This window comes from Branchiostoma belcheri, unplaced genomic scaffold (assembly GCF_001625305.1).
Source record: "Branchiostoma belcheri isolate BF01 breed outbred unplaced genomic scaffold, Haploidv18h27 scaffold24, whole genome shotgun sequence".
NCBI lineage: Eukaryota > Metazoa > Chordata > Leptocardii > Amphioxiformes > Branchiostomatidae > Branchiostoma > Branchiostoma belcheri.
Window position 1 is genome coordinate 2509497 of NW_017803843.1, and position 23181 is coordinate 2532677.

The window sequence follows — 23181 nt, forward strand, 5'->3', positions numbered from 1 at the left end:
CAAAAGGTTTTGACTTGCAAGGCATAATCCAATAGTAACACCATTAACAGAAAGGAAGTTGAATGTTATGTATTGAATTGTATTCTGAGGAAGATGTAATAAGAACAAGTTGTCAGCATCAACCAACCACTTGTAGTCTCGACCGCTGCTATTCCATGTCACACATGTCACAGTGTTTAATTGTTTCACCAGCTGCACACATGGCAGCCAGGCATCAAGAACCCCTACAGGGGGGCAGTGGTGTGGCCTGTTCCAGAGAACGTGGAGATCACAGTCACACTCTTTCAGGTGGGAGATACAGCCTTGACTTTAATACTTGACAGCAATTTGGCCCGTCAAATAAAAACATTTATGTTACAGCCCTGATATAAGTTACTTGTTTTAATGCATACTACTGAGGTAATTCTGATTTTGTAAACTTGAAATCCTTTTTCTGTTCATTGCTACAACTTTTGTATTTTTCCTTGCAGGATCCCAATAACCCAGAGTATGATGACAAGGAATGGACATTTGTAATTGAGGATGTGAGTATGACTCATCAGAAAGGTTTCATTTGTAGCTTCATAATTTATAGAACGTGCAGAAGCAAGTAAGCATACTACCTAAAATATGAACTCTTTTTAATGGAGGGAGCAAGAAGTTTACTGCTAGCAAAGTAACTTGCATTGTAATGCAGAGCTGTGCTTACTTATCTCTACTGAATTCAACATGGTCATCAAAATAACATCAGATTCTGCATTGATTAATGTTTAAAGGAGTCCAGGACAGGGAAGCGGAGAAAGTTAGCCACAGCCAACATCAACATGAGGGAGTATGCCAGTGCAATCCCAACTCAACAGGAGCTCAAGCTCAAGCTCCGGCCACTCACCAAGAAAGTGGTGTCTGCTACCTTACATTTCACCTTGTCATGTGTCTTCCTTAGAGAGGGAAAGGCCACGTAAGTATTTTTGTCTCAATGACACAGATTTTAACTCTCATTTTGTACTAAGTTTGTCTAGTTAGAACTGTGTGTAAAGAAAGCTGGAAAGCTCAAATGCAAGTTAGACAAATAAACTAAATTATATCTTCCTCATCCATTCTTTTAATGGTATTCATCTAAGAGTAAGGCCTTGAGTTGCTCTACAGTTTTGAGTGGCTAAAATGCATAATATATTTGTAATCTTCTTATTTCATAGTTTGGAATTTCTTTATTTAGCAAGTCTTGTCAATAGAGAGGTAGCAGCTTGCAGTTTTCTTGCTTATCGACAGTTGGATCACTGCATGAACGACGTGTGTGTGTGTGTGTGTGTGTTGTGAGGAGGGCTCCATTGTTGTAAAACTGAGATTTTCCTGTTGAACTGGAACATATTGAGTTCATTCTCTCATACTCATACTCATAGACTGTGGATGATGACAGGGGGCACAGCAGGCTTGTGAAACTGAAAGGGGTTGTTTACTGAATTTAAGTCATAAAGTTGTACAAACTTGTAATTTATGACTGGATAAATGAATTTTAGAAACAGGTAATACATGTACCTCTGTGTACTCTACAAAATACCAGTACTCCTTGAATAAGTTGAAAGGTGGTATGATGCATTGCTGGTGATGTGGGTATGAAAATATTTATGTGTGCACTATATCAAGTAAGCAATTATTTCTTGTCAATAATATTGTGTAGTGGTATCATTGGATAAATTTTCTACATTGTACAATTTTCTAGTTGAAGTGACATGTACAGTCTTGAACAGGTGGTTTGTTATGGTGTGCAGTAAGTAGTTCACCTCACCCCTCACTTTCTCATGCAGGGCTTTATTTCACACTTAGGTGCTTTGGGCTCATCGACAGCCCTTAGATTAAAGAGAATTTTTTAAATACATGATTAAGTCCAACTATCAGCTTGTAATTCGGCCATATTTGGTGAGAAATAAAACCCCTGCTAACATGTGTTTGTAGTACATGTGTATCTTAGGCCATACCAATTTAATTTGTTGGTTCTCTAATTTTTTCAGAAACAAATATGAAGCAACAGGGCGAAAAAAAAATAAAAACAGGTGTAGGCATCCTATTATAGCCCCAAATGCCTCGATAGGAGCCATGAAGTCAACACAAAAGGCTAGGTTGATGTTTGAACAATGAAAAGGACTTTCCTCAACTGTTGGGGGCAAAATATGAGCATTTTTGAGTTGATTCAGAACCAGAATCTTTTTTTTTTTGCAAATCAGAAAAAATGAAGAGGCGAATCCGAGAACCAACAAATTAAATTGATGTGGCCTTATCACTAAAGTATTAGTATGACACATCAGGGATTTCACATGCTGGACTCTAATAATGTAATGCATGCCTCCCTTGCATTATTAACACTGCACTGATCATTGATCAGGCCCGACCTTGCTTTCTACACTCCTGTAACAGCCTCATGGTGTCAGACTGTCAGAGTAACTTCCAGAACATTTATCAGTGCACTTATATTTACTAATCATGCCAGCTTGTTATTGTGTACAATACTATTTCCTTTCTTCCCTCTAGGGTTACAAAAAGGGTCCGGGTCCCCTTCTTCCGGAACCTACCAATGCGTAAATGGCGTTCCAATGATGAGACACGTACCATGAGAAACTCTATGACAGCTCTGGCTGGGTAAACTGTATATGTCATTGACAGAGTCACACAGCAACCATTCCCTGTGGTGTAGGAACTTAAGGATCTGTTACTCTAACTCCGAGACCTGTCTTTTTCCAGGGTTTCTCATGGTATTTCTGGACTTTTCTCTTGACTGGGCCTGATCAGCACTTCCCCATATGTTAACCGTCATGTGCACTGATCTCTCACACAGCTGTCACCCCACCTGTCTGATCTCAGTTACCTGGTGTTGCTGTCCGTCACATGGCTGTAGGGTGTAGGGGTGTAGTATGGTGGCATTGCATACGTTGTAGAGTAGTTACATGTATGTAGGAGAATGATATGTAAGGAGACTAGTTTTTCCAACCTAACTGACCAGTCTGCGGACAGGCTCTTTGTCATCCACCCACTTAGCGTGGTACCATGCCGGCTGTGTTTAGGAACATGTATGTGTAGCGAGTAGATGAATCATATTGAATTCAGCATGAATAGGTTGTACTAACTTGTAGGGTTTTTGAGCTTGAAGGATTTGTTCTTAACAGGGAAGGCCTTTCTTTCAGGGGATGAGGGTCTGTAGGTAGCATGCAGTAGAAGCGAGGAGGTAGAGAACTAACTTGGGAAAATCCCACAAGATTGTAGCTGTTGTTCTAACTGTACTTGTGACTCCTTCTGTTGCAGGGATGAAGACATGCAGAGCATTGCCAGCCTGATGAGCTTCCACCAGCCAGATATCGGCAATATTGATGACTTTGAGGATGAGGAGACTGCCGACACCTCTGCACAGAGGGAGGAGGTGAATGCTCAGTACGCTGACTTGATGGCAAAATTACGACAGATTGATGACGAGGAGCAGGAGGATGAAGGAAATCCCTTTGCTGAACCGAAGGAAGTCACAACAGGTAAGTTCTATAAAATGTTCTTATTTTGTTTGAGATTCTTTCTTTGAATTATGTGTTTACAGCGTCTGATCAGTGCATTCTTTTTCCACAATCTCATCATGCTGGGATTAGATTTGACGATTAAGGATCTAGATCTTACCAACAAATAGAATTATGTTTTCTATCAGGTGGTAGGATGGCCTAAAAACCTCAAAAACATAAACCTGGCTAAAAATAATGTCAAATTAACTACTTACACAATTCAGTCATATTCAACTGAAAGCCCAAATAGAAGTGATAAGATACTTTTCAGAAATATTCTCCCCTCTGCAGGTAACGTGAATCAGAACAGGTGTGTTGGTTGTGGCTGATGTTGGGTTTTTCCTGTTGCAGTGATAGTAGTACATAAGGGTGAAGCTACCGTACTACCTTGCCAAGAGTCTTATAAACACAAGACTCTCCCTGATTCCCTAGCTGAGGAAGACAGTGGAGTTAAACAGATAACAAAGCAGTACAAGGAGTCAGATGAGCCTGTACCAAGCACCTCTCAAGAGGTTAAAGAAGAAGTGGCACAGACCTCTGTAGTCAGTAATGAAGAGAAACAGCACAGTGTTTCTCAGTCTGCTGTCAATGATGACGAAGGTGGTCTGGAGAAAGCATCAGCAAAGCTGGATAAAGATTCAGCAGGTCCTTTGTAAATTATTGATTAGCCTGTGTTGACCACAAGATTGGAAATGGATGTTACTAGTATGAGCATGAAAAAAGTGAGCTGATGTATAAAACAGGAATGGTAGGAGGAACCTCTTGGCATGGAGTTCTTAAAGTTTATTGGGTTGTGCTGCTTCATACTAAAGTACTAAGCTCACTGTTCCTGTGTATTCACCTGAAACAGTTTTTAGCTTAACATTTGTGGACTGAGAGTGTGTATTCAGTATGTGACTATCTTTCTGCTGGCTGAAAAAACACTTTCTATCCTGTGTGCTGCATACTATGTAAAATGTTTTCAGCTTGGAAGTCAATTTACCTGTACCATGTTTGATATGCGTTTTTCCTGATGTTTACTGTAATGCTGCCTGTGCCAGTAGAGACAGTCTGGTAGACGTCTTTTACTTACTAAGAGAAAATCATATGAGGAAATCCTTACCCTGGGTGCCATCCTGGTTAGATTGTGTCTTCTTTCACAGACAGTAGTGGATAGTGACTGTGGAAAAAGACATCTGTATACGCTGTTCACTAATCAGGATGGCATTCAGGCTTCAAAGTTCCTACAATATACAGGACTTTCCACCATTCTGATGTTTCAGCAACAGTTCACAATGAAGCAGTTCCTAAGCCCCAGAATGACACTACCTCTATGGGAACCCCTGATGCCACATCCCACAATTCCCTCAGTGATTCACGACATGATAACGAGCCTGTCGAAGCAAACCAATCAGAAACTAATGAAGATGACTCTGAAAATGCCGGACTTCCAAGTAAGCAGAGTTGGGATAAGGATCCAGAAAACATTCCTTCACCGCCAGTTGAAACAGCCATGGATGAAATCTGTATGTGCGCTGTGCCTCCCCCCTCTGTCTCTCTCATGTGGACCTGTCTTACTCTTACCAGCTATCATCTCAGAGTGCATGGCATTTGTGTGCATATTTGTATTGATAGTCAGTTATGTGTGACATTGTTGCACAATTAACACCTATAATTTTTGTGCTATGTACTGCCTGGTAACACATACACATACCACATTGTATTTGTAACACTGTAAATTTGTGCAGTGGTTACTACTGACAAACTGATAGTCTGTCCCAAGCCTGTCCTATTTTCTGTCAGTTTCAATATTAATGTTCTTTTCCATGCTGTAAATTGATGTACATGTATCTTTCTGTGCATGTTGTGGAACCCTTTTTCATCTTCTTGGCTCCCTTGTCCCTAGGCATGGTGTTTCAGCTTGCAGTTGAGATGAAACCAACTTGTTTGGTTTAGAATGGCTCATAGTTTGCAGTTGCAGTTTGAATAGGGGTAGCTGTAGAAAAGTGCAGACATTTATTCTCAGCATGCATCTGACTGCTATTTTTCATCCCTTCTCAGCTTCCCTCTTCCAGAAGTGCAAGGTGACATCATCACCAAAAGCCTCAGTTGGTGACAACTTTGAAGAAAGCATTCCCTACATGGATGATGAAGAGGACAAAAATCCCTTCACAGAAGACGTCAAAGAACCAGCAGAGAGAAAAGATTCTCTAAACCCATTTGATGAACCAGAGGAGTCAACAAACCCTTTTGATGAGCCCAGTCAACCGTTGAATCCGTTTGACGAATCAGGATCTACAGAAGGGCTGGAGACAGCCAAGAGTGAGGCTGATCCTCTTCCCAAAGCACCCAAGAGGAAGAAAAAGAAGAAGAAGGACAAAGACAAGGACTCTGGGGTGGACCTGTCCAGGTATCTGTTTGGGTTTGGAGGTGGTGGGGACAAGGTGAAAGGGTCGAAAGGCTCTAAACCATGTGAGGTGGAGGAAGAGCTTGATGAGTGAGTACTGTCCTCTTTCCTGTCATCTTTCCTGTTGTATAGGGTCAGGGAATAGGAAGATGTTTATCTACTGGCTGTGTATTCTATAGCATTTTGTTGTCTTTCTCCGTGTACTAACATTATCATCAATGGGAAGTCTTCTTTGTTTCTATCTGCTGCCATCAATGTAATTATCCTACCTTATTCAATTCTGGTTTGAATGATTGTCGAGGAAGCCCTTGTCTTTCTCTTTACTGTACTTACTAATGAATTGAACACAAATTTTCCCTCCACTCTTACATATGACATGCCAATGTACCCATCATAACACTTGACATGTTACAAATTTCTTTGAATATGTAGAAGCAACCCCTTCCATACACCACCGTCACCAAAAGAGAAGAGTGCAGAAATTGTCAAAAGAAGGTCCTCAGAGGGCAAAAAAGAACAGAAGACACCATCCCCAAAGAAGGAAGCCCCCAGACCACCTAGTCCCAAGACTCCTACACCCAAGCCAAGAGCCAGTCTAGAAAAGAAGGAATCTCAGAAGGAATCTCCCAAAGAAATGGACACATCACAAGCAGAGAAAGAGAACAAGATTGAGGAGGTTGGTTTATGTAGGATGATCTTTCAGAAATGTTGAGCACATGTCCCTGCTTGTGCAACATATTGAGATAGAGGGTTGAAGTTGCAAGTGCAACTACCTGTAATGGCAAGCTTAGTGATATTTGTCTTATATCCTGCCTTCTTCATGGAGAACTTTGTTTTAAGCTTAGTGTTTAACAGTTAACTACATTCTGTACATTGTCCAGAGCCCTCCAAAGACAGGTAAGAAGCCTTCTGCCACACAAGACCTCCTGGAGTGGTGCAAGGAAGCCACTAAGGGTTACCGTGGAGTCAAAGTTACCAACTTCACCACGTCCTGGAGAAATGGCCTGGCTTTCTGTGCCATCCTACATCACTTCCAGCCCAACATGATGTGAGTAAAACTAAATGTCCTTTCCTTCATCTGCTACTCCCCCCCCCCCAATAACCAGCTATCAGGGCAGTATTGGCAATGAGACGGCAGCAATAATTGAATTGAAATTTAACATAGACTAAGTATTCTCAAAGAATGAGCTTTGCTTGATATGTTGATTTTTTTAGATGTGACTGCTGCACTTGCATGTACCTGCTAATGATTAACCAATCTACAGGTACATGTATTTTGTCTCCCTATTTGTTCTAATTTATTTTGAGAAAAAGTGTTTTTAATGATTCCTATTTCTTTCTTAGTGATTTTTCCTCCTTGTCACCTCACGACATCAAAGGAAACAATAAAAAGGTATGTTTTATGTTGACCTTGATGTTACCAGCATAGGAAGTAATAATGAGATTAGATTTAAACACATTTCAACTTGATATAGATAATACACTTTTTTAGTCCTTATTTATTCATCTAAATGTGTATCTTTGTGTTGAGTAGCCTAGTCCTCAGCCATGCTCTCTTGGAGCCTGTAAAACATGAGGAGCAGTTTATCTTTAGAAAATCTACAGTGTCTATGAGTAAACCTTGATTCATAAAATTGGTCCTGAAAAGTCTTGAAATCAGACATAGAGTTGGCTTTATGGCCTACATATTAGAATAGCCAACTGATGCATCAAGACAGATAAGCTAGTGTTGTTGCAATCAAAGATGATTCTCATGAGTCAGCTGATGTGCTCCCCCTGTAGGCTTACGAGGGATTTGCAGAGGTGGGAATCCCCAAGCTGTTGGAGCCGTCTGACATGGTGCTGCTAGCTGTGCCTGACAAGCTGACTGTGATGACATATCTGTACCAGATCAGGACACACTTCACAGGACAGGAGCTAGAGGTGAGCAAGGAAATAACATACTTATGTGGGAGATATGACAGTCAGTCCAGTCCAGTATATCAGTATAGGCTGTTTTACAGAACACTAGACTTTGAATCTTCAGATTTCTGGTAGATTTGGATCTGTAAAAACATTATCATGCTCTGTTTTGTAATTTTTCTGACAAAAAGGCATTTAGCACCAGATGGTTAAACACGATGATTCTAAATTAAATATTATTAAACTTTTTGAGCAGTCAGTCTTTACAGTTTTGCATTGGTTGTATTTTCTCTAGGTTGTTGGCCTGGAGGACTCCAGTCAAAACAGCAAATACATAGTGGGAAGTTTCAGCACAGATGAAGCCATCTCCCCTGACACTTTCAACCAGGAGGTTATCAGCTCCAGAGAACCAGAAGAGACAGACAATGGTCAGGACCTCGGTGGTGTAGAACCTACCACAGAAACAGATGTACCTTCACCCAGTTCTCATGAGTCCCCTGAAGGGATGGCCAATGGTGAAGTCAGTGAAAGAAAAAGAAGAAAAAGTGGAAGTAAAAAGGACAGGCACAGGAGTGGGAGTACAGAGGGGGAGAGGAGGAGACACACGAGTGGGTCTGGCAGTGAGGGGCCGGGATCACCTGTCTCAGAAGACCAGGTGAACGGGGAGGACGAGGGAGACAAGAAGAAGTCTCCAACCAAGTTTGGGTTTTCTTACACACCATCGTTTGGTAAGGGTGAACTGGCACAGAAACTGAGGTCTTCCTTCAAGAGGAAAAGTAAGGACCATGACAAGGAGCATGACACAGACACAACAGAGGTAAGATGGGAGGTTTACAGATCATGATACAAATAATCACATTTTCACCTATATTGAAATAAAACTGCTGCATATTTTGTATGACATCATTACAGTGTCACTGAAACGTTAATTCATTCTGTGGGCATTGAAAATACAATACAATACATGTAGATGCATCCTATTTTTCAGGAGACAACTAAGACAAAAAGAACACTTCCCCAGATACCCAAGTCTGCTAGTTTCCAAGACGTAAGTCCCTCTTGACTTTGTCATTTGTAGATGATATAATCTGATTTCAATTCTTCAGAATATTCTTAACTTAAGGTCTGGATCTGTATCTGTATAGCCACTATAACTGCCTTTCAGCATAAGATGAACCTGTTTGGTTTTTAGTAGCAAAGCTTTTGTTGATTTTCTCAGGGCCCGTTGTCAAGACATGATGAGCTGAAGGAAAGAGCACGTCTTCTGCTGGAACAGGCACGCAAGGACGCTATTGAGAAAAAGTCAGCTGCGGTACAGAGACGTGCAACAGTTACTGACTCATCCAGGCCTGCAAATGTAAGCACACTCCATGTGTTATCATTGTGTATTGATGAGAAGTATAAGTCCTTGTTGATGCATTTCTACATGCTGATCCTTGATGCTCACCTTTATAATATTTCTAAATATATTCATACCAGCAAATTTACATAAAGAATGTTATGTAGCTTGTGTTGGTGTCCATCATTGATACATTAGACACATTTCTCTCATAACATCCTCTGTACTAAGCAAGTAACGATCAATGGGCAATTCACATAAATACATAAAGTTGACCTGTTGTCACAATTTGTTTCTTGTGCTGTCTCATACTTGTTAGTTGGAATCACCTGATGATGATGAGGTATGAACTACTAAATATTCCATCTTACATTCATTCCTGCCCTAGTCTTCTATTTTCTCTTTTGTACTTTTAGGTATCGTATACATGTATATGTTGTATATATGTGTGCATAGATGATTTAATTAGTAATTCAATTCCATAGTCATGAAATGGGATTTTGTAATGTTACAATGTAGATTGTTGAATAGTGAAGGTTATGTTTGCAGAACCAGTAATTACATGCCAGCCAGTTCAAATCAGCACCATCTTGTCCAGTCTACCAGAGTGATTTCTACCTCTTTGTTTTTGCCTCTGCCAAGGATGAGGAAGAGAGACAGAGACAACTGCGAGAGCGAGCGAGGCTGCTGATAGCGGAAGCCCGTGCAGGGATTAACAAACCCCAGCTGTCAGGACTGGGAGGCTCCACTTCTCCACACAAGGGTGTGACCAGATCTGTGTCTGCTGCAGGTACTTACCAGGCCATGGCTGTTCTGTGGAGAAGAGTGCTTTACTCTATATTACGAGAATCTTATTTCTAGTAACTCAAGGTTACATTACTTGGGATAATTGCTGTCCTAAAAATATTACTGTGATGAAATATTAAGTTGATGAATTCATCCATAATTCCATGAACATTGTTGTTGGCCCTGAGTGTAGAATTGCCAGACACCCCCTGATTTTGTTTATAACACAAAATTCTTTGGAATGGCCATCACATGCATCAAGATGTCTGAATTGTACCCAATTTGATGCTTTAATCTATCAACACTCCATGACCATAAAATGTATGTGCAATTCCAGTACTACAAGAAAGGGGGTCTCGTTGTGCAGTCTGCAGAATTATACATTGTACTTGCAGAGAATTTTATAAACATGCTGTTCCACTGCTGTATGGCAGAGGGCTCTGTTGATCTCCTATTTACAAGAATTCCTCTCACTCTTGTGATCTCTTTTGATCAGTCATAAGTTACTGTGTTCAAAGTAATCTTATAATCACTGTTCAATTCATTATCACCCATGTTTGTTGGGTCCCTTTCCTCATCTACTAGTTGTTCTTGTTTTGAAATTGACTCTCAATTCCAATCATTCTTGAATTCTTCAAGAGAAGAAAACTGACACAAGCTTTGTTTTTTTGATATTGAATTATTGCAATCACTACAGCTTGCTATAATTAATGTAACAATGATTACATCATGACTTTTTAAGCTATATGCTATGATCTATGTAACCACCAGTTCCATCGCTTTTTGAAAATCCTCCAAATTCTTGACTATGCAGGTATTTTTTACACAAAAGTATTCCTGTGCCATGTAACTTAACACTATCTACTACAAATGGTGTTGCTATACCTATGGTGAAGGATTTTTGTTTGCCTCTTGTCTCTGCTTACTTGACTTTATTTTTTCCCATTTCCCCATTGTGTATCCCAATATCACATAAACCAACCCCACATCCATATATCATGTCATTTCACTACTTCCCAGGCTTTCAGTTTTATCAGTTTGGGTCCAAGGTGCCAAGCCAGAGTCAAAGCCCTGATTCAGGTTCGGGTGAGGGTACGTCTATCCCTTTTTGTTTCTTTAACACTTTTTCTCATATTCAATTAACCATTTTTCAGCTGTATAATTTTTGTGCTGCTTTGTTATGTCCCATCACAGTAGTTTGAGATATAGCTGGTGTGTTACGCCGAAAGGCGGTTATACCGGCTATACAGATACAGATACAGATATTCCTGGTCAGTTTGTATTCATATATACATGAAGTGTTTGTCTGTAAGTATTTCTTTCACTCATAAGTTCCATATCACAGACACAGGATCAGTCATGTACAGTTGTTTCAGTTATTGTAATTTTGTAACAACTCAGATGGGACATAAAGAAAGCCAAGTACATTTTGTTACTATTGCTTATTGTCTTCATCTTTGTTGTTTGTTGTGTTAAATGGCTTTTGACTGTTGCCTTCTCCACCTTGCTTTAATCACACTCTGTTGGCACAGTTTCAGTATTGACATTAATTTGACTGGCCGTAGGTCTTATAGGTGAGCATAGTGTGCTTTTAAACCTATTCTACCTTCATTGGAACTGTCTCTCAAGTGTTTTGCATATGCTTGAAGAAAAAATCTTACCCAGTGTGAACTTTCAAGTCTGACAGTTGCTACCAATTGCATTTATAAAGAAAGAAATATTTTCCAAAGTTTTATTTTACCCAGTTAACTAGTCCCCCTCTGTTTTGTGTTTAATTGTTCCTAACCTAAGTTTTCATTTGTATTACTGGGACTCCAAGGAAAGATGTTTGTAGTTTCTAAGACAGTTGGTGTGTGTGTGTAGGTGCCTTGAACAGGATGAGCAGTGGGCGTGGCAGTGCCAGCAGGGCAGACCTGAAGCTGAAGAAGCTGATGTTGGCACGGCCAGGGCTGGCCAACACTCTCGCCGACACTGCCAACAAACTGGAGAAAGAGAGGGTAAGTAGACAGTATATTCTGGCAAAAAGAAAAAAAGACATGTCATTTGGTGTTCATCAAGCAAGACAAAACTTTTGTTTATTTTGCATGATTCAACATGACAGATGCTGTCAGCATCTTTCTGAGTTACTAATGCTGAATGTCAAAAGGAAGTTGAAGCATATATTTCCTATGTTTGTACATCTTCCTTAAATGTAACACCTTGACACTTTCTCTGTTTATATCTGTCTTCCTAGACCATTGTGGTGACACAGACATTCATGGGTGTTTTTTATTTTATTTTCACTCCTATAACATGACATGACATGGCAGACAAGGTCACCTGAGGTAGGGTGTCATGGTGGAACTATTTGTTTGCTCTCAGCCTTTGCCCTGCTTGCACTTAGTGTGGTGTGGTGTGGGTTACCTGCTGATGGGCTACTGCATCAAGCATAGATGTGATCACATTTCTTCCCAGCACTTTCATATGTCTTGCATTGGTGGCAAATGGGAGCCTGTGCACTATCCATGCAGTAGTATGGTCATAAACTTTCAGAACCAAGCACATTGACAATCCAACTAGCAGAGAAAACATTTACTATTTGCAAATATTGCTTGTGATGCTTAGCTTACACTTATCCCAAAGTCCAGCTGAGGAAAGGACTACAGTGGAGATGGCACCAAGTAAAGCAAAGTTCTAGTATTCCAGCACACAACTCTCTTTGTTGCTTCAGTGGTTGTGAGTATGCTTCAAGGAAAATGTCTGCCTAGGTTTTGGGTAGACATATACGGCTGTTTACATTTTCGTATGCCAACATTGCAGCCATATCTCCTGCATGATAAGGTGTATTCCATGCCTAACGGGTCATTCCATTGTTTATGATGCCCAGAATTACGAGCCTGGAGCTGTCATCTATGTGGGGAGGGAGGGGAGCAAGAAGAGTACCAAGGGAGGGGAGGGAGACAGTCCCAGCAAGGTGTCCCCCACCTCCAGGACCAAGCTGCAGTCCTTCAGTGACATCATGGAAGGACGGGCGGCGAGCCCGCTGCAGGGGGAACTCATAACAGAAGAAGACGAGCCTCAGCAGGAGCCAGAGGAGCAGGTCAGTCATCGGTTTCTCTGTTTACCGCACATTTGTTATGTAGTCACGTTTGTTGTGAGGGACATACCTGCATCGCAAGTACATGTACGTGACAAGTACTCAAACTAGTACTGTATCTTCTATAAAAAATGTTCCATGAAAGGTATGGATTGATGTGTACTAATGTTATTGAAGCTGAAGCAGGTGTGTGTCAATTAATGCATACAATTTTGTGGCCCTTATTAAGTACCACGAATAACAGCAGACAAAAGCTTCAGTAGGGAAGGTCAAACCATCAGTTTTATTTTGTTTACATTTCCTGCCATGTGTATCTATTGGCTCAGTTCATGAACCTGCCGGAAAGAAAAGTTCAAGTTGTAACAAGCAAGTGGAAACTTGTGCACACTATAGTTTAAGCATATGTTAGTATTGGATAATGTGTGAAAATGCAGCACGACTGAATGAACTCTGTGTGCCCACACTAGGACATGTTGAGTGCCAGTGAGTATGTGACTGGTGAACTGTGTGCCTTGGAAAACGAGCAGGATCAGATCGACAACAGGGCAGCTGCTCTCGAGAAGCAGCTGCGGACGGCGATGAATGACAAAGGTAGCGTACCTTTTCCCCCATCTTCTCTCCATCCTATTCACCTACATGTCAGGTCAAAATTATTATCCTGCATCCTTCTTTTCTTTCTGTTATCAGTTATCTGTTGGAGACTTTGCACCTGTCCCAGATACAATTTTACGGCTCTAGTATGTTTATCCTGTGAAGACCAAGGCTGAAAGCTTATTTAATCCATCTCTGGGGGGTGATAACAATGTTATTGTTAGCCTAGTTTAGTTCTGTCAATCTTGTCATTGCAAAAGCTAAGAAAATCTTTATCTTCTTCAATTATCAAGGTTTTGATGTATTTATTTTGTAGTAAAAATGGTCATAATTCAAATGTACATTGTTATACAAATGTACATAGACAGCAACAGTAGCAGTATACATTATTGAGTTATAGGTGGATATCCAGAGCTTTTAGGATGTAAATCAGATTATATCTATATTCCTTTGCCTTTGACATTTGTTAGTTTCAGAAGTAGTCTTCTAGAAAGTTCTAAGGTAGGTAGGAGAGTAATCCCTAACTTGACTGTGGCAGTACGTGGTTGAAGCAGGTCTCCAGGGGTAGCATCTCTGTCAGGGTGCAGTGCTGAGGAGTTAATCCATGAGTAATGTGAAGAGATAATTTCCTGACCTTGTCAGGAGTTGAAGGGCAGGATGCCAGGTGGGAGAGATTACGGTAGGGCAGGAGATATTATGTATGTACCTGGGGAGGGACACACAGCGTTATGCTGGTGCTGAGGTATTAATCTAGCAGTGTGTTTTGACAGAAAGCTTAATGGTTTATTTCTAATCCCCTTGCTGGGATGGCAGGGCTATAAATTCTTGTCCGTTGCTGACAAAGACAAGATGTATTGGTCCGGTGTTTACATTCCACACACATGCAATGCTGGTGGATCATCCTCTTTTACTGACATCAGTACCCACATAATTCACTTATCAACATCTTGTTTCCTACATCTACTCTGGCACAAATTTGCTTTTATCATGAAGCATCACCCATTGCCCTCTTATGGACAAGGTTTTAATGCACTGATGTTTGCACTTTTGTCAATGTCATTGAACCACGATATAGTCTTGAAAGTGATATCTTAAGTGTTGTTGAGTCGTTAGCTAACTTTCTCTAACTTTCAAGTTAACAGTCCAGTGTTATTGTAATCTTTGATTTGGTGGCAAAGGTGATTTCAAATATCAACAGACATTCAGAAATCTTGGTGGACTGAGACAATTAACACATTCGTCGCATAGAACTTGTTATTGTGTATACAGGAAGGCGTGGTGAAGGGTTTAAAACTATTAAATCTCCTCATAGTCCTGAAATATTTAAACAGTTGTCATGTTTGAGTTCTCCCAACTGGTACATGAATGGGAAGCTAGCACACATAGTCATGAAACTTAACCCTACACTTGTGGGTGTTCACATAGTGCCAGTATAGTTAACCATAGGAGCTACTGACTTACACAGTAAGCTGTTCTATTCAAAAGTTTTACTAAAACAATAGAACTTGTCTTAATCACCTTACACTTGGCAAGGCTTATTTGCTGGAGTATCTGTTGTAAGGTGAAGCCTGTTGCATTGCTTACAATGAGTCAGTCATGATTGTGTGATTGACAGGTGATGAGTCCTGTATTGATTTATGGAAGACACAATGATGGCAGATGACACTTGCAGAGTACTGTAGTTGTGTTTCTATACATGGCCAAGAGAACTACCTTTCAATTCATATAGTTTGATATATATGTACAAACTACAAAGTATACTTTCTTCTTTACAATTTGCAAATGTTTTTAAAACTTAAACATGTGTTTCTTGCAATGATATCATTTTTTTTCAGTTTACAACTCTCAGTAAATAAAAAGATTAAAATAGCCATTTCCAGAACAAAGTTTACAATGTCAATTCTTGCACAACCTTTTGGGGCCGTAGCTTCCACACACACCTGTCTGCAGCAACACTGATGGCTGTTCAGTAAGCTGTGTCACAGAGGAAATCATGGAGTCATTTTAGAGAGGAAATAAGGAAGAGAAAATCCTATTCTTCATCAATTAGGACCTGAAGAGTGGAAGTGTGGCAACAGGTGATCAGGCGTGTGCCAGACCCCCCCCCCCACCTGCAGGGGGAGGCAAATCTGATGGAGACTCCATCACGGATGGGTGTCCAGAGGGAACAGGGAGAGGAGAGTCTTATGTTTTTGACAGCAGGAGGAAATTGGAAGCACGGTGATCCTAAGCCATACCACGGGGCTGAGCCATCTACCGTGCTGCGTAGCCCCCATTATGTATTCAGGGATTATCCAGTGCTGACTTCATTTCCCTGCATATTATATGAGGAAAGCTGAAGGTAGCACGCAACCCATTCGCCTATTAGTATTAGTCCAGTTGGGGGGACAAATCCCCAAAATTAATTGATTGGGATGACGTTTCAGAGGTGCTCGAAAGGTCATCTGAGGAGGGAGGCTGAAGACAACAACAAGAACTTAGTCAAACTCTGTCTGCATGCAATGTGATGGTAGCTGCATTATCAGAGAAATGAAGTCAACAAAAACTAGACTTATACTGACCAGAAAAGTTCAGTGAAATGGAAGATATTGTGAGGAGGCTGAAAAAATATTCTTCCTTCTGTAGACAAGGAAGTTGGCATTTTCTGATGCTACTTCAATGCCAGCATCCATTCATGTCTGTCTACCTAAGGGCTGACCTAGGCTTGTCACACCTCGACTCTTTATCACTTCACATGTATGCATGTCTCGGAACTGAATCAGAAAGGCTTCTGTCAGTCACTGCTAGGTAACAATATTATTGGTTTGGTCTTTAACTGTCCATCATTCTAAGGTGTATTAGGTGAAAAGGACAACAGTATAATTATCAATTCTGATAAAAGAGATAACACTAGACTGTCATCAGTGATGTTCCACCTTTGATTTGCAGATTTGCAGTGTGTGACATAAGATACAGAAGACAAGTTGTTTATCTGTCTTAATCTGAGAAACTTAATTTCAACATGTTTCACCGTCTGCGAGCTAAAAGACACATCCAATTTTCCTCTATACACCTGAGTTGTGTCTTGTAGTTCCTTCCTTGACTTGTGGAAAGTTCCAGGCTGGATGACTTTGAAGTTTTTCTCTAGATCTTGTTCAGTCCCATCTGTCAGGTGTTTGCCTGGAGGTGAGACTGTATCATACAGGTCAGGAAATTACTGTTGAGGAGATTTAATCCTGGCAAATTGAGAGCTGACATCATATAAAACTTTCAAAAGATGTTTGGTTTGATAATGGGAACAGGTAGAGAGGGAGGTATACAGTGTGAGATAATCAGCCAGATTATCCAAACCTCATTATGAGGGCCAAATTGTCCCCGTCCTGTCTGATGTCCCAGTGGGGAGGTGTCCAGTGGAGGAGACAGTGAGAAATTAGGGCAGGCCCCTCCACCAGCCCCCCTCCCAGTCTGGACAATGGTGCGGATGCAGGACCAGCGGGGAGACACTCGCTCTCATTCTTGTACCTGTCACATGTCATGGGCCTCGCTCCACAGACGGTTTGCAGAGTCCTGCTGGGAAATTGCTCATTTTGGTTGAGATCATTGAGCATGTCTGGGCTTCTCAGAGGTTCATGTGGCGTTGGAGCCTGATAGAGAAGGAAAAATTAGTTCAGAGACACAGTAGGAGACAGTCTTCCTCAGTAAATTAGTGCCGTTTCAGACTACATATCTTTGTCAGAACATACCTAAGAATTACTGACATTGTTAAGGAACAAGCTGTACAGTTACATATTAAATATTGCCCTTTTTTTCTCATTCAAGCCATGTTTCTTATGCAAATAAAAGAAAATATTGTTCATAATTACATACATGTACATCTTTTATCTGTCAGACACACACATGCACATATCATATTTCATTATCATCTTTGCAGATGTTGTAAGATCAATGTGTTGTAGACAGTTCTTACATGTATGGTCTCAGGATATTTTGGGTAGGATGATTTTATGCACTCTAAAATAACTAGCAATCTGTGCCGTAACCACACCTGTATGGATTTTTTGTGTTATATGCACAAGATGAGAATCACATATGTTTTTATGTTGCCCTTTTTTAACACAGCTTCTAACAAGGAAGACGAGGAGAGACTGATGCAGGAGTGGTTCTTGTTGGTGAACAAGAAGAACGCTCTGATCCGCAGACAAACACAACTCAACATCCTGTAAGTCCATCTTCTTTACTTATCCCTGTTTTACAATAGTGAGACTCTGTGACCCAGTTATTTCTCTAAGACACTGTTTATCTGTTATCTTTAATATATTATGAAGGTCTTTTAAGCTTCCTGTTATTACTATGTAGCAACAAAACCGTAATAAAATCAGTATAAAAGATGTGGTATTATTGATTCATAAGTGGAGAAGCCATAGAGGTATAAGACTGTATTGGAGCAGATCAGGACAGATCTAGAGAGGATGAGAAGGAGGCTCAAAGACTATCACATTTGTATAAGCCTTCTTCTTGTATTGGTATTAAGATAGATTTTACTGATGAGTCTGTGTTCTCTGGCCGATATCACTCTCAAATCTGAAGAACTTAACTCCAGCTTTACACAGTTTTATGCCTATTGAGGCAGACTTAAGGGCTGACATCCCCCACAAGCTGATCAGGAGAGCTAATATAGAGAGGTATTACATGGCTGGGTAGCATATGTGGTTCATGCCACTCCACAGGAAGAGACATTCAAAATGGGAGATAGCCCATATACAAGTAACTTCTAAACATACACCGGTACGAATGGTGTTGGATGATTAAAGATTGTCATGGCAGTTTTTTATGACCATTGCTGATGGTTAGATTAAAAGGCAGAATATATCTACATGTAGAAGCACATTAGATGTGAGCTATGACCATGTGTACTGTTGTAGGAAGTTGTATGTCTTTCTTCCATTGTCATGTTGTCTGAACACATCCACAGTTAGCCCAGTAAGATGCCAGGCTCTGGCATGAACTCCTGCTGAGGAACACAAATACAGGGCAGCCAACAGGCTGTTCAAAGTAGCTTCAACTTGGTGAAGGGTCAGGTAGTGAGGATCAAAACAGACAATTGAGATTGGCCTTGCTGATGGTGAGGTCAGGATTTGTAGACACAAGTACTACCCTGGGTATCACATTAGGAGTGGACCACACAGTGTTGCTGTATTGTGACAGAGGTATAATGGTCACTTTCAGTACTATTTTCAGGCTTCCTTCCCAGCACGACAAGGTCACAATCTGAGCTCATAAGAATATGTGGATTTTACTATGGTTTTGTTAGATTCAGAAAGATTGGCAATGTAAACCTGTTGCTGCAGGATAGTTGTTGTAAGCTGTGAAGGATAATTGTAGTTGTAGCTTTAATTTTTGCTGAGACATGTGGACGATGGACAGTACATGTATATGGAACGCACCTCATTAAACAAAAGTGGTTGTGAGTAAGCTGAAGCCTGCTATTTTTAATGCCTGCTCTTCAGCTCTTACATCTCAGGGTGGAACAGTCCTAGCCTGTCAGACTGAGATGACTGAGGATCTGTGTCTCACTTCCCACATGTTATCCTCCCACAGGGTGAAGGAAGATGATCTGGAGAAGAGATTTGACCTTCTGAACCGAGAGCTACGATCCATGATGGCACTAGAAGGTACGTATGCAACTTCAATGTTGCAACTTATTCTTTGTACACCCTATGTCAGATACACTGGAGAAATGCCAAAGCAGACTGTTGTTGAACTATGTATGACTATGTTTTCCAATTCATGAAAGACAAGACAAGATCAGTTGAAGTTTCTGGTATTTCTTGTGTATCAACTTTCATAAAACTGCAGGGCAAAGCATGAGTTGTGATTGGTTCACTCACTTTTGTGAAGAAGAAAAGTTCACTGTCTGCAGTGCAACTACTTTTGGCCTTTAGTGTCCTTTTAAGTCCGTCAGATTTACCATTCCATTGGAGATAATGTGACTTCAGGCTATCAGTGCTATCACCTCTAAAAGGGGAAGAAAATGTGACACGTTGATCCGCAGACTTTTCCTGTGTCACATCGAGATAAAACACTCCCAAATCTCCCTGCTTGGCAGCAGTAAAAGAGACAAGGATGTAAAACCCAGTGAACAGACATCACATCAATGGTGTGATCAGACAACCAGAAGAATTTCCCTCTCACTGGAGCAGTCTGCACGCCCCTGTGACTGCTGACTGGGTGCGGGGATGAATGATGGTGGCTGTCAGCGCTCCACGTCCTGTCCCGTGTCAGACTGGGATAAAAGCCTGCTGACAGGTGCTCGCTGAAGATAAATCTCTCCTTACTGACAGACCACACCTCTTGGGATCAATGTCAACCCAAACCAGCCCTTCAGAAGATCATCTTTTGCTAGAGAGAATGATTTCCCTTCCACTGTGTCATTCATGGAAAAAAAAGAATTGTCAGCTTTGTGATTTCACTTCTTGCCCTTGAGATATGTATCTCCTGTATACATGGTCTTGACTCTGACTTACTGAATTGCATTCAGAGACCAAGATATTCTCGTTTTCATTAATCAGAGGCCAACAAAGTTTTGAAAGTCTCTCGTAAAGGTTACAGGGATGAAGTCTTATGCTACAATGAGACTTCAGTATTGGAGTGATAACAGATAAGGTAGGAGGCAATATAGCACCATGGACAGCTGGTAGCATCTAAATTTTACATTAAATACACTATTTCTATTTTCTCATTTGTTGAATGAAGATTTCCTTGTTTCACTAATTGATTGATTGAGCACAGTAGAATATGATGATGAGACACTCCACATGATTTAAATGCCCCATCTTTACAGTCCATTCCATTTTTATCCCAGTTCTATAATACCTGGTCTCCTGGGTGAGGATTAGTATAATCCATCATTAGCACTGCACAGTCTGGCTCCCAACATCAGTTTGGTCTGAAACGCTGGGACAGCAGCATCATGTCCAAGTCTTCCTCTGTGGCCAGCAGACAATTTAATTACAATCAATTGGGAAGCCTCCAAATCCATGCTGCAGGTGCTGGTGGTATATTGGAAAGTTTGATAAGGTGTCTGGTAAAGTGAAATCACCTTTTACTGAGACCAAGATTTTATTAACCATTTTTGGACATTTGTTAATGAAATATCCATATCAGATAGGAATATTTCAGTCATCACTGAGTCTCCATTAATTTATATACTCTTCCACTTTTGAAAGGTGAATCAGAAAGTGGAAATAATTAAAAGATCACAACCAAGCAACCCATCCATGTAGATGATAAAGATGCTAAGTTTTCCCCCATGTTCCTACCTAGAGGCACTTGAACCATCCCTGACAGAAGTAAGAGTTGTAATGTGATGCCAGGGAACCACCGTGATCCCCAGACAGTAGAGGATGTGCAGAAATGCCCCCAGAGTTCTGAAGTGGGGCTCGTGTTACACGAGTTTGGGGATATTTCCATTGCACCTCACGTTCCCATGCACAGCTTGGGTGGCTGTGTGGGGAAAACAATACCTGCAGGATGACGCACAGAAAGCCTGCTGCACATCCTGCCTGTTTGTTTGCTGCGCCTGTGTAAACACCAACAGCTGCCTACTTGCAGCCCATTGTACCCGCTAGAAAGCTCTGCCGAACACAATGCCAATGTGTAATATTATCCACACCTCCCTACATTTGCCTTCCCCTTACATGTGCTTTCTGGCTCCTTAATTAACCTGTATTAGGTGCTGTTCGGCATGGAAAAACCACAGGGTGCCGAGGCTTATGATTATGTCCATTGACCTTGGGGTTGATCTGGCATGGGAGGGGGGAGATACTGTGCACTTGGTTGCCATGTCAGCAGGAATTAAGGATGTGGACAGGGGTTGTCAGCTGTCGTCATGGGAGTCCTAATTTATCGATCTCTGTACGGCCCGTTGAGCAACGCTGGAGAACACTACGCACTATCCACCTCTTGTAGCACGCCTTTGTAGGGCTCTTGTTGTGGGTATGTTAGCACTCGGGTGATGTGATAGCCAACATCTCTAGGTCAGGACAAAGGTTGATTAGAGGGGTGGAACTACGTCAATGCAGCCTCCCCTTGACTTGATGGAGGGAGTGGTTAGGAGGGGGGTTATACCCGTGGGAATATCCTCTGGAGTGTTAGGACAGAGGTGTGAAAATGGGGAGGGGACAGAGGTCGTAAAGTTCTGAAGTATCTATAATGTTCATGTTGGAGGACTTCATTACTTTCCATGTCAGATACAGAAGTGATGAGACATATCAGGCCTTCTGAACCTGATCTATCAGGACAGACCATTCTTAATAAATTTACTTCCTATAATTTACTATTGGCACCAAACATTCAATACTCAAGGTACGTGTTACCCACCACCAGTAATTAAGCAGCCCATCTTCAAAATAACCATCAATGTTTAGGAGCCAGCCTACTAGGAGATTGGGTGCACTACATAGTGTTACATTACTCAGCTTTCCAATCCTAAAAATAGTTAGAAACAAACATTCTGTATACTTAAAGTTATGTCAGAGACTCATAAGCTGTTGCATGACTCTTAACAAACTCCTCAATGTTCTGGCAATAGAATGATATTTACATTTGGCCTTGTGGCATTCAGTCCCTCATGCCTGTACATTTGAACAAACCTTGACCTTTAGATTGTTTTCTCTACTTCTTAGAAGCCCAACCTGTTGCAGTGAAAAATCATGTGCTCATCTACTCGAGGTGGTGAAGAATGGAACAAGTGGCATTTCCAAAATTTGAACTTCCTAAAGTGGGCAGTGCATCAAATTTGCAGAAGCAAAAGTCCAATCAAGCTGTTACCTTACTATATAAGATGTCAGATTTAGCATAACACAAGTCAGTAACAGCAGTAGATTTGAAGCAATGGAAGGCAATGAAGATATATGAGTATTCTAGCTAAGTGGAGATTTTCAGTTGATATTTTATCTTCTTGAGTTACTCGTATGATATTTCTAAGGAAAATGTGGTACCCCTGTACCACTGTTACTAATACAACTACACAACAGGTGCAGATCACTTTTGAAAAAGCCCTATTTTCTATATAGTCAAAATCAAACAGTATTAAAAGCAGCTGTAGCTTTTTGATGAAGGTGGCGTAGTTCCCATGACTGGTCGCCCACGTGGGCAATTGGCCCACTGCTACGCCCTGTGACAAGTGGCACTCAGAACGTGTGCTTGAGCAACAATCGGTGAGCCTACACCTGCAGAAGGAGTACATGCCCCGCTGCTCAGAGACACCGCCACATAAACAGTGTATTGTGCCCTGATGTGGCCGCGGTAATGGGAGGGGGGGCTCCACGGTACGGAGCGCAGGGAGGGTCATTGTCCCCCTGTTTACTGCTGACCTATCAAAGAGTGCAGGACTAATGTGGGCTCTCAGGGGGAAACGGCCCGCTCTCGAGTGTGTCATCAGGAGAAAAGGTGCGGACCTGAAGTGGGAAAACCTGCGCAGGAAGCACAGACCCACGGAAGATGACTCAACCATCAAGAACATCTTCAGGCCTGACGGGGGTCAGAAACATCGCCCTGTAGTTCCTGTGGTGGTGGAACTGTACCACACACATGACTTACAGGAAGT

General features: G+C 41.3%; 1 protein-coding gene across 1 annotated transcript in view; it reads left to right on the plus strand.

Moving 5' to 3' along the window:
• The window catches only part of LOC109470983 (EH domain-binding protein 1-like), a 24901-nt gene extending 5521 nt beyond the window's left edge, over positions 1–19380 (plus strand). Inside the window, exons 7-27 of the mRNA XM_019770103.1 lie at positions 3274–3494; positions 3867–4160; positions 4778–5020; positions 5556–5991; positions 6334–6577; positions 6783–6949; positions 7246–7294; positions 7684–7824; positions 8099–8620; positions 8792–8851; positions 9023–9160; positions 9462–9485; positions 9785–9932; positions 10949–11020; positions 11494–11502; positions 11792–11925; positions 12238–12252; positions 12795–13007; positions 13472–13595; positions 17694–17793; positions 19173–19380. Of these exons, the coding sequence (XP_019625662.1) occupies positions 3274–3494; positions 3867–4160; positions 4778–5020; positions 5556–5991; positions 6334–6577; positions 6783–6949; positions 7246–7294; positions 7684–7824; positions 8099–8620; positions 8792–8851; positions 9023–9160; positions 9462–9485; positions 9785–9932; positions 10949–11020; positions 11494–11502; positions 11792–11925; positions 12238–12252; positions 12795–13007; positions 13472–13595; positions 17694–17793; positions 19173–19365 (3547 nt within the window). The 3' untranslated portion in view covers positions 19366–19380. The remainder of the gene's footprint in view (positions 1–3273; positions 3495–3866; positions 4161–4777; positions 5021–5555; positions 5992–6333; positions 6578–6782; positions 6950–7245; positions 7295–7683; positions 7825–8098; positions 8621–8791; positions 8852–9022; positions 9161–9461; positions 9486–9784; positions 9933–10948; positions 11021–11493; positions 11503–11791; positions 11926–12237; positions 12253–12794; positions 13008–13471; positions 13596–17693; positions 17794–19172) is intronic.
• The last annotated feature ends 3801 nt before the right edge of the window (positions 19381–23181 follow it).